The sequence below is a fragment of the Uranotaenia lowii genome, chromosome 3 (assembly GCF_029784155.1).
Source record: "Uranotaenia lowii strain MFRU-FL chromosome 3, ASM2978415v1, whole genome shotgun sequence".
Classification (NCBI taxonomy): Eukaryota; Metazoa; Arthropoda; class Insecta; order Diptera; family Culicidae; genus Uranotaenia; species Uranotaenia lowii.
This window is the reverse complement of record NC_073693.1, coordinates 40,991,908-41,003,834: the sequence shown is the minus strand read 5'-3', so window position 1 is coordinate 41,003,834 and position 11,927 is coordinate 40,991,908. Positions and strand designations below refer to the sequence as shown.

At 31.6% G+C, this 11,927-nt stretch overlaps 1 protein-coding gene across 2 annotated transcripts in view; it reads left to right on the top strand.

The window, feature by feature from the left end:
• Positions 1-9,666: 9,666 nt before the first annotated feature.
• Positions 9,667-11,927, top strand: part of LOC129756799 (uncharacterized) — a 510,097-nt gene continuing 507,836 nt past the window's right edge. For both annotated transcript variants that reach the window (XM_055753824.1, XM_055753823.1), the window contains exon 1: positions 9,667-10,219. In XM_055753824.1, the coding sequence (XP_055609799.1) occupies positions 10,189-10,219 (31 nt within the window). In that variant the 5' untranslated portion in view covers positions 9,667-10,188. The remainder of the gene's footprint in view (positions 10,220-11,927) is intronic.

Here is an 11,927-nt window from a genome sequence, read left to right as displayed (position 1 = left end):
TCATAACACTGCTTTGATGTCTTGAAAAGGGTTTCTAGCAACTGAAATAACTTTTTTTCACACACGTATCATAGGGCAATCATGGGCAATTTTTACTTTTGAAAAACCTGGCAAAACTAAGCATTTTGTTTCAAATAAGTTTATCTAAAAGCAATATTCAGATAAAAACTGAGCGAAATCCACGGTTTGAAAAAAAAAACTTAAAAAAATGAAAGAAAATAAGGTGCCAGAAAAAATTCGTCGAAACACATCGGTAGCGTTCAAATCGTAAGGCTGGGCAGTTTTTCAAAGGTGGCTCCAGAGAGTTTTTTAATTTGAAAAATAAAATTTAGTCTTTTTTCAGCAAATGTTTATGGGAATCTTGAAATTGAGTAGGAAAGCATTCCAGTGCATGATATTCAATGTAAGTTTTTCTTTATATAAATTTCCAACATATAACTGAAACTGATAAATATAATTAGGTAGATTGTGCAATCCAATAGAATTTGCCGATCAAAACACCTTTGACAGAGATTTTCATCCGCAGTCGCACTTTACAATAGCATTACGATAGCACTAAAAACTAATGCTCCAGCTTTAAGGAACCAACCAATTTCAATTTTTTGGAATTTCTCATAGGGAATTCTCATAATTTTACTCAGAGTTATTTATAAGCTAATGGCTGCGATTTCAAAGGTTTGATAGCCGTGTAGGAACTTAAACGGGGAAATAGACAAATAAACGTACATTTTATGGAAAGAATAAATACCAAATCCAACGCATGGAACTTTTGAGTAATTTAATCTTCAATTTTTAGTTTTGTAAATTTTGTGAATTTAAAACTTTTGAATTACTGTTGGTCATCAATGTGTTGAATTCTACCATTCAAACATAGGAAAATTAAAACTTTTGAGTACTAAGAATTTTGAAAAAGATTTGTAAGGGTTTGAACATTGACTTCACGATAATTAGTTCGCTAGTTTTGTCAAAGAATAGAAAATTTTTAATGGAATTCAAATTACACCTTTTTCATAACATTAAAAAACGGGTGATTTCGGGTGATTTCGGGTCTGAGATCATGAAACACTGAGAAACACTAATCATGAAACACTGTGAAACCGAACAGCGAAAGAAAACGCACATACAATTGAAACCCTAAGAGAGAGTCTTTAACAAGTTTTCAGCGAAAGTCTTTTCAGAAAATTTTGAGTACAGTAGAACCCCGCTTATCCGACCTCTGGTAATCCGAGCTTCTGCGTAATTCGAGCCACCGTGTTCATACAAAATCCACGTAAAGTTGTGTTTTATCAACGTTATTATATTGTTATGCAATTAATTTGTTGTTTTTGGCAAGTTCAAAGTCTTATTTTGTAAAAAAAAAAACGTCGATTACATAGCATAACTAAAATCTTTACCGAGCTATGCGCCTGGAGGTTATGCAAATCAGAGGCAAAGGATTAGATTTTCAAGGTATTTCGTGCAATCCGAGGTTTCACTCATCCGAGGTGGGCCTTCCCCTGACCACTTCGGATGAGCGGGATGCTACTGTAAATTAAACTTGAATATACCATTCTACGGAGAAATCATCCATCTTAAAAAGTGAGATCTTCAAAAGGGGTCGTTCGCATATGTTTACAAGCTTGAGATACTGAATTTCCATACGATAACACTTGAAAAAGATAATTCAAAACATTTTTACCATTTAAAGATAAAAAATATAAGCCGAAATTTGTTCAAACTTCCTAAAAATTGGTGGGTTAAAAAAAAGATCACAAACAGAGCACCTCAGTGAAACTTCATGCTTCTTTGAAGAGATTTAATTTACCCTTCTCTAAGGCATACATCTTTCAAGGATAAGATGGCTAGCATCTTACAAATGCTAAAATCACTAGCACATAGAAAGAGTACTACATGCCGTGACCGAGATTCGAGCTCATGACCTCTGGCTTAAAAGACTTGAACGCTAGCCTCTAGACCACGATCAAACTGTTCTATAAAATGTTTTTCGTGATGGGATGAATATTCATTCAAGGGAAACAATCCTAAACAAAATTTAAATAAAACCAAACTTACAAAGCTTACATTACCAAACGACTCATTTTGATTTAATGGTACGTACATCAGCACATTTAGGATCGTTTTCAAATGTTAATAAATATCTTAACAAGAAAAGATTTTCCGAAAAACTTTTTTTTTTCGGGTTTACTGCAGATTTCAAACTTTCAACTTGTAAATAATACTTTCATGAGAAAATTTTCATGAATAATTGACTTGGTTCACAAAAACTCATTGCGCAGAACAGAGATTAATTAAATAGATCCTTAATTTGGCAGAAATACTTGAAATTGCTTGAGGAACAACCGATATGAGTCTGGCTTTGCTCTGAGAAAAAGCCGAAAAGTGAACTAATCCAATGTACGTGCTTAATTTGTTTGAACTTTCCCATGAATTACCCGTGTTCAACCCCATTCCAGGTGGGAAAGGGTCATAAAAATTGCTTAGGAACCATTCCCGGCCTTAAAAACTTCTCCAAGCCGATTTTCAATTCGATCTGTACAGTAGTTTTCGCGGCTATTGAGGACATACTGACATAACAAGTCCTTTATATATAGAGAGAATGGGAATACTTGATCCCATTTTCATTTTCATATCTTATTTAAAATATTTAGAAACCAGAAAATTAAAACGATACTTGATCAGCATTTCGCAGAGTCAAAAAAATTGTGATATTTTTCGAGTTAATTGAAATTCCTTCATTCAAGGAGTCTCAATCTTTGTTGAAAATCAAGCAAGCCTGAAAATAAAAGGTAGATTGACGGTTTTTAGCCATATACTTTAGCTTCAAAGTCTTAGAAATTGGAAAAGCTGAAAGTTTGTCTATGCCTATAGTTATTGCATACTTCCAAGCGAAAATTTTTGTTTTTTTTTAAATCAATCTTTTGAGTCTCAGGCAATCATTGATTAATTTAAAGTATTTGCATAAAAATCTTTAATTTATATAGTGATCACGATTCATATAGTGATCACAGTTGAAATAAATGTCTTTTTGAACTGCAAAGATCAATTGAACCCATAGGTATCATTTAAGAAAACTTTTTTTCTATTAAGATTTGAACTTTGTTCTGAAACTAAGCAATTATGAAGTTCATATCATTCCTCAACGATTGATTATTGGATATGCAAATCTTTGATAAATTTTGTTCATGTTGGAAACATTTTAAAATTATAAATAATAAATTTTTACGGTCTAAGATTTTAATCAAAAAAGTTTTATTTGAAATACCCGACGTTTCAACCATTTTTTTTTGTGTTTGTTCTCAAGGGAACTTGAAGTTTATTTTACTGGACACTTAGCCGTTGGAAAAAAAAACGATATCGACAATAACAGCAGACAGATAAGTGAGTACCGTAATCCGGGATAATATTGATCACTTTTCAATATTTTTCGATTATTTTTCCTGTTAAGGAGAATGTGGCATGTTTCATATTTTGAAAACTAGTACTGCACTTCTATGAACGTAAAACATGGTTGCAGAAATTTATTTGACTACATTAAATTTGATTCAAAAATCGATTTCGTCGCTGTTCAGGAATTGATGCTTTGGGGTTACATTGATCAGTCTCCATTTTGACGGTTTTAACGAGTTTTTTTGATCATAGGGGATACAAAACACCTTCATAAAAACATTTATAATCGAAAAAAAACAATGATGCTGCATACATCAAGGGGTAAATAATTGCTAAATAGTATTAGCTTCAAAATACAAATGAAATTTTACCTTTACACATTCCCCTAGGCCCTCTCACTATTTCCATTTTCATTTTTTCTTCAAAGTGAACCATAAGATAGGATTCCCATCCATTTGGCCAATAAGGGCTTACTCTTGGAAAATGTCCATCCTTTTTAAATATCAAAAATTTATCATTAAATGACTATGAAAATAACACTTTAACTGTACATATCTAAAGAATAAAAGTTGTTCTTTCACATTTTACAACCCGTTTGCTTCTAAATACTTTTTATATCATCAGAAGAGCTGTTTGTTTGCGAGCCTTGGAAAAATAGATGTTTAAGATATAGAAATCGCATTTTTTTCTAACAGAAAGCAGTTTTTAATACAAACTTAATTGTGTCTATTTGATACTCAATTCTTAGGCTTTTCAAACTATAGACTAAGTTATAAGTTAATGTGGAAAAATTCATTTATGTAAAAAGTTACCCAGTTGATCAAAGTTACCCCGTTTTACGGTACACACATTTTAGAATAGTTCACTATCCATCTTTCCATCTTTATCAATTTTCAATTCTGATATTCTTCCTCCAAGAATATACGATATGCCGAAAATAAATTAAAAAAAATACAAGAATAGAATTCTCAAGGTAAATTAAATTAAATAAACTTCCAGCTCCCTTGAAAAAGACTACAAAAATGGTAGAAACGTCGGGTATTGCAAATAAAAAGTTGTTCGAATAAAATCTCAGACCGTAAAAACCCAAAAATTATGAGTTAAAAACATCTTTCCGGCCGAAAACATAAATCTGAAAAAAAAATATTTCTAATATATCTATGCAGATAATACACGTTTTAAAATGGTTGATGCATTTCAAGTCTATGCCACATGTTGATAATGAATTCTATCACTGTGTCAATTTTTTTTTAAATGAACACAAACACATACAGGATCTCAATGAAATTTGATGTTTCCTCGAAGAGATTCCTTCTTCTTAACTCTTAGCGTACATCTTTCGAGGCTATGATGGCAAGCATTTAACAAATGCTAAAACCACCAACCCACAGAAAGTATGCGCTATGTATGCCGTGACCGGGATTCGATCTCACGCCTGCTGGCTTAGGCTGGTTAAATTGTTGAAATGAAGAACAATTTTAAAAGTAAAGAGGCAGCACTTCTCGAATTTAAATTAGTTACTTAGGAAATCAGTCGAGATACTCAAAATTCCAGCAAATACTAGAAAATAAAATCGGAACCAACATGAGATTTTTATAAGAATTTCAGAAGAGAAGCTGGACAAATCAATTTGTTTGAGCTTGTAATAACTGTTTTGGAAGAATTCCCATTTTCTACAGCTCCCCCTCCCCACTAAAAAAAAAACTCATCTGTATATCTCAATTCCGGATCCCTCGGTTCCACTCGTGAAGGTTTAATTTGATGCTGCCTTCGCTCGATGACTAATCTTGCTGCATCTATTTGGTGGCCATTATTTGAAATTCCGCTATTCGGTGGAAATAGGTCTTCGATGATTCCCTAAGTGAAACGTGTTTCCAGACACTTCTGTTTTCAGCATAATCCGAAGTACAATCCAAATGAAAAATCTGATTCTTCTTCAAACCTTGAACTTTCACAATTTTCATGCTACGAAAAACGTGTCTGTCACTTTCAAGCACAGCCTACCGAGTTCCATTGTAGAAGTCAAAATCACAAGATATTTTGGCTTCTCCATATAAAAAACTGTTAGAGCAAGTTCACTAGTGTTGGGAAAAAGTGGTAGAAGTTTGGACACTTGGGGCACATATTGAAAACTTTACCATGCAAAATCATTTTCAAGATCCTCAGTTCAGTTCGGCCTTCAATTTTTTTTACAACACGTGTTATATTTTCGCATGCTGTGATGCAAAAATAGCTCAATTTCTATCACATACGGCTGAAATAGAAACAGTGCTGATATTGAAAACATTTTTTGCATGGTGAAATTTTCAAATTGTGCTACAAGTGTACAAATTTCTACCACTTTTTACCAACACCTGTGAACTTGCTCTTAGTGTGTTAATTCATGTTTTTTTTCCGTTCGGAAAACTATATAGATCACTTTGGGAAGAATCATATAGTAATAAACAGTCATTTTGATATATTGTAAAGAACATACCAAACGTTTTATCTTTAACATTGAATTGAATATCGTTTTTCCATCCTAAGAACAAATCTTTGATACAGAGGATCACAGATGTATGCCGTTTTCAATTTCCACATTAAATCGTCTTTTTTTAACCAATTTTTGCTGAAAAGTGTACGGTAAACATGGACGAGCTCGTTCACCGACCATAGTCGAAACTCAAACGTAGGAATCAGTTGTGAATCTCGTATTTTACCACAAAAAAAAAAAAAACAATAGGACGTGGTACAGTATTATTTTGAGCAAGTTATCTCAAGTAATTGGAAACCTTTGGACAGCTTACGAGACTTCCTGTTGAAGTTTCTATATGATGATGTGATGGGTGTATCGTTTATAAAAAAAATCTGCAGCATTTTCTGTGTAGTTGGACAATGAAAACTAAAACTGGCAGGTTCCATGAAATGTTTAGACTGGACAAAGAGAGATTTTCAATGCAGCCTACAATGTTTCATTAGAATAGAAATTACGTTTCAGTTTGATATTTGATCCTGTTATAACCGTACTAAAATAATTGTTACCAAACAATAATTTACTTTGTCGGAAAATTGATCCCTCTTTAATTGGTCCCAGAAATTTTCGCCCGCCAAACCGCTATTCATCCCCAAAAACTTACGCCTCGTCCATTGACGACCTGTCGGCATTCCCACAGTGATTATAAACGGAAACATTTTTGTACTTTGTCTTTTTCCGTTGCCATCGCATGAAATCGGATCAAATTTCCCCACTTCTTTCCAAATGTTATGGGCCTCCCTAATCGAATCATGGTAGCGTTAATGCATTCCAAATTATCATAAATTATGTACATTATTAGTGTGCCAGGGTGGCTCCTCTTTTGCGGGACAGACCACGTGAGGCCGGTCGTCGCAAAAAGAAAGGCCCAAATTTCGCTTCCGCTTTCCCGGCATCGAGCGCGCATGGAGCACCGCGACGCCGAAAAACTGTGTGTCTGTGTGTATTCCGAGGTAATTTGTGTGCGGCTCTCTGGTCCAGACCATGGGGCGCTACGCTGGGAAAACTTCACCCGGTAAAGAACCATGAATATGACATTGCATGGCAAGGTACGGTTGCTGTCTGGGGGTCAAGCCAAACGGTTAAAAAAAATCTCCAAAAAGCAGCCGAAAAAATTGAACACGTAGACCACTTTCGAGGGTAGCCCCAATTTGTCCACCGTTTAGTCCCTCGGCTTCAGCAGAAAATTGGAGCCGTGTCGTTGACTGTCGAATTTCATGCTTTTGTTAATTTTTGCCGACAGGCGTGTTGCGACAACGAGATAGTGAAATTGGTTGATGTTGTTCTTGCGTTAAGATGATAAACCGATTAGTACGCTCTACGAGAACAAGTTCATGTATTTGATACGAAATTGGTTGGCATAAAAAATAAAAATGAACAAAAATGTGAAAAATGTAGAAAATATAACAAATATCCCAAATGACTAAAACGTCAAAAATGTCAAAAGTGTTAAAATTTGAGAGATTTTAAACATTTCCAAAATTTCAAAAATGTTTAAACCGTCAAAAATGTCAAAATAGTCAAATATGATGTCAAATATAATGTCAAAAATGTCAAAAATGTCAAAAATGTCAAAAATGTCAAAAATGTCAAAAATGTCAAAAATGTCAAAAATGTCAAAAATGTCAAAAATGTCAAAAATGTCAAAAATGTCAAAAATGTCAAAAATGTCAAAAATGTCAAAAATGTCAAAAATGTCAAAAATGTCAAAAATGTCAAAAATGTCAAAAATGTCAAAAATGTCAAAAATGTCAAAAATGTCAAAAATGTCAAAAATGTCAAAAATGTCAAAATGTCAAAATGTCAAAAATGTTAAAAATGTCAAAAATGTCAAAAATGTCAAAAATGTCAAAAATGTCAAAAATGTCAAAAATGTCAAAAATGTCAAAAATGTCAAAAATGTCAAAAATGTCAAAAATGTCAAAAATGTCAAAAATGTCAAAAATGTCAAAAATGTCAAAAATGTCAAAAATGTCAAAAATTTCAAAAATTTCAAAAATTTCAAAAATTTCAAAAATGTCAAAAATGTCAAAAATGTCAAAAATGTCAAAAATGTCAAAAATGTCAAAAATTTCGAAAATGTCAAAAATGTCAAAAATGACAAAAATGTCAAACATATCAAAAATGTCAAAAATGTCAAAAATGTCAAACATGTCATAAATGTCAAACATTTTTGACATTTTTGTCATTTTTGTCATTTTTGTCATTTTTGTCATTTTTGTCATTTTTGTCATTTTTGTCATTTTTGTCATTTTTGTCATTTTTGTCATTTTTGTCATTTTTGTCATTTTTGTCATTTTTGTCATTTTTGTCATTTTTGTCATTTTTGTCATTTTTGTCATTTTTGTCATTTTTGTCATTTTTGTCATTTTTGTCATTTTTGTCATTTTTGTCATTTTTGTCATTTTTGTCATTTTTGTCATTTTTGTCATTTTTGTCATTTTTGTCATTTTTGTCATTTTTGTCATTTTTGTCATTTTTGTCATTTTTGTCATTTTTGTCATTTTTGTCATTTTTGTCATTTTTGTCATTTTTGTCATTTTTGTCATTTTTGTCATTTTTGTCATTTTTGTCATTTTTGTCATTTTTGTCATTTTTGTCATTTTTGTCATTTTTGTCATTTTTGTCATTTTTGTCATTTTTGTCATTTTTGTCATTTTTGTCATTTTTGTCATTTTTGTCATTTTTGTCATTTTTGTCATTTTTGTCATTTTTGTCATTTTTGTCATTTTTTGTCATTTTTGTCATTTTTGTCATTTTTGTCATTTTTGTCATTTTTGTCATTTTTGTCATTTTTGTCATTTTTGTCATTTTTGTCATTTTTGTCATTTTTGTCATTTTTGTCATTTTTGTCATTTTTGTCATTTTTGTCATTTTTGTCATTTTTGTCATTTTTGTCATTTTTGTCATTTTTGTCATTTTTGTCATTTTTGTCATTTTTGTCATTTTTGTCATTTTTGTCATTTTTGTCATTTTTGTCATTTTTGTCATTTTTGTCATTTTTGTCATTTTTGTCATTTTTGTCATTTTTGTCATTTTTGTCATTTTTGTCATTTTTGTCATTTTTGTCATTTTTGTCATTTTTGTCATTTTTGTCATTTTTGTCATTTTTGTCATTTTTGTCATTTTTGTCATTTTTGTCATTTTTGTCATTTTTGTCATTTTTGTCATTTTTGTCATTTTTGTCATTTTTGTCATTTTTGTCATTTTTGTCATTTTTGTCATTTTTGTCATTTTTGTCATTTTTGTCATTTTTGTCATTTTTGTCATTTTTGTCATTTTTGTCATTTTTGTCATTTTTGTCATTTTTGTCATTTTTGTCATTTTTGTCATTTTTGTCATTTTTGTCATTTTTGTCATTTTTGTCATTTTTGTCATTTTTGTCATTTTTGTCATTTTTGTCATTTTTGTCATTTTTGTCATTTTTGTCATTTTTTTTTTTAAATTTTGTCATTCGATATTTTTGTTTTTTATTCGGCTTTACTCTATTCTGATCTTCTTTACTCATTTTTTCCTTTTTCTTTTTTTTAGTCTACTCTTTTTTTCTTTTCAACTGCTCCTTATTTATTCTATTGGAAAGTTCACAATTTTAGGGCTTATTTTATTATTTTTAGAACTTGGATTTTTGCCTTTTTTTGAACAGCCTAATTAAAGCTCTAACCCTTGCAACATTATACCTTTGGTGATATTTACCTTTTTCCAAAGAAATTAAATTATTGCGACTAACTCTCATTTTTGTTTCTTTTTCAGATTCTCAACTTCTATTAAGTGTTAAATCATCGTTCAGAAGACCTGTGAAATCTTCTTAGTGTTCATAAAAAGCAAAAAAAATAGAAACATGCAAATAATATTATGCTGATAGAAGAAAAAGTTAATCAATCAAACAAAATTTAAATAATATAACCCTGTTAATTTTTAGCGAAAAAAGTTATAGTTCACTAGATTTCTCGATAGAAAAAATAGATCTTTGAATGTAGTTCAAGCGATAGCTGATGTAAAATTAGTAAGCAATTAAAGTTCTAAAATTTAAGCTTCTTGGAAAAGGAAAAAAAAATCTTAAAATCTAATCACTGCCTAATTCATTCGAGAAAGTCACACGGATTTTAAAAGTGCTAATCAAAAGTGTTTTGATCGAAAGAAAGAAAATCGAAAAAAAAAACAAGTCATTCTTCTTGTTTTGACTTACGAAAAAAATCCGGAAGGAAAACAGAGCAAAATTCTAGTGAAAGCAGCCGATCGGTGTCAATAATTCATCAAGAAAGGGAAACTTTTCTGGCGCCGGAGGAGGAATGAAAAGTCAGAACCCATTATTATCAAAAGGTGAGTTTGAGTTTTCTTTCTTCCAACCTTTCATCTTTCCAAGCAAGTGGTATTTTTTCCCTTTTTGTTTTCTGCTCACTAATTTTTCATTTATCAACACACCCTTAAGGCTTCTCGGGAGTGAATCATCCAATCTTCAGGTCAATTTCATTAAAATAATACCCAGATGGATCGATCGATTGCTATCTTGTTGTGAAATCTGTACAGATTTTAGGGTTGGGCGGAAAATGGAATTTACACTTTAAGAAGTTTTTATAATTTTTTCTTTTTGTTTTAGAAAATCTTTAAGTGTTCTGTGTTTCTTGGAATAAATTTTCTTTTCCGTTGTTTTTACCAAAGTTTTAAGTTAATTTTTCTCATAAAACCCACGGTGATTTCTTCTAATTTGATTCAGAAGGTATTATCCTAAGCCGGTAGTGGCCGGAGTCGTGTACAGAATTTAATCAGCTTCAAGCCCTACTATAAGTTTGTGGCCCGGAGCGCCCTTCCGTCAATCTTCTGCCACGTGGAAATCCCTTGCCCTTCCGTTCTCGGCTCTGGGTGAAAAACTTCCTGTTCCGGAATCAATACATCAATTTTTGTTCTCGCCATCAACCACCAGGTTTCCTCCTCATCAGTCTTCCGAAACTGATGGATAATACACCTTAGTGGTGCCATGTTGGCGTCACTAGATTGAATGATTAGAATACAGGCTGTTTTTCCTTTCAGAGAATGGAGATGAATCAATTGATAAGGTTCGGTGTTTCAATGAAAAGGTTTCTCAAATGTTCAACTGAAAAAGTTATTTTCTTTTACATTTTTTTACCTGTAGGTACCTGAAAATCATCGATTTTGAATACTGATTCAAAACAGGATGAAGATACTTTCTTTTGAAATTTGAAGTGGAAATTAAATTAAAATCGTTGACACTTGATTAACGTTAAGAATTTAAAGTAAGAATCAAATTAAGATTTCATTTGGGTAACTTGCTAAGTAGGTAATGATATTGAAGAAAATTCGAAGTTTGTACAATGAACTTGATTATTTTCGACGATTAAGCTTGAATGTCATAGCATTACTTCAACGATAAATATAATTCGAATTGAACGATTGCCACGCTGCTGATTCTTTTAAATAAGGAACAAGTATGATGCGTAAGATTTAAAATAGATTTTACAAAGTTGTAATCGACTGTTTATGTGTCGAAGTTCAAAAACCCTTGGATCCCTTTATGGTCAAAACGAACGACAGAATTTTTGCAGATTTTAAAAATGAGATATAGGCACATATAGGAACCGTCTTTTTAACTTGAGTTTTTGTATAAAAAAATTCAAAACTTTGTTTGAAAAAGGTCACTTTTTTGTTAATCATGAAAATTTTGTTCTCACGCAAGCAATTGTCTTTTCAATTTGAGGAACTTACTGGAAAATTCAATTTTGTCGACGACTGCAAAGCGATAGAAGTAGTGAGAAAATAGTTATAATCACGCCCCAAACAGAACATCCTTTTTCTCATGAAAAGAAACTAGCGACCCTGACAGATTTTACGTCTAATTTCAGAAATATCCTATTTTGACAAGAAAGTTATTAATTGTAGAGCGTTGGAATGTTTTGATGAAATGATCATCATCTATCAAATGCAAGAAAAAACAACCGGGTTACCAACAGTCGGCACAATTTTGTTGAGATAATAAAAAAAAACCTCATTTGAAAATGACTTGTTTTATTTA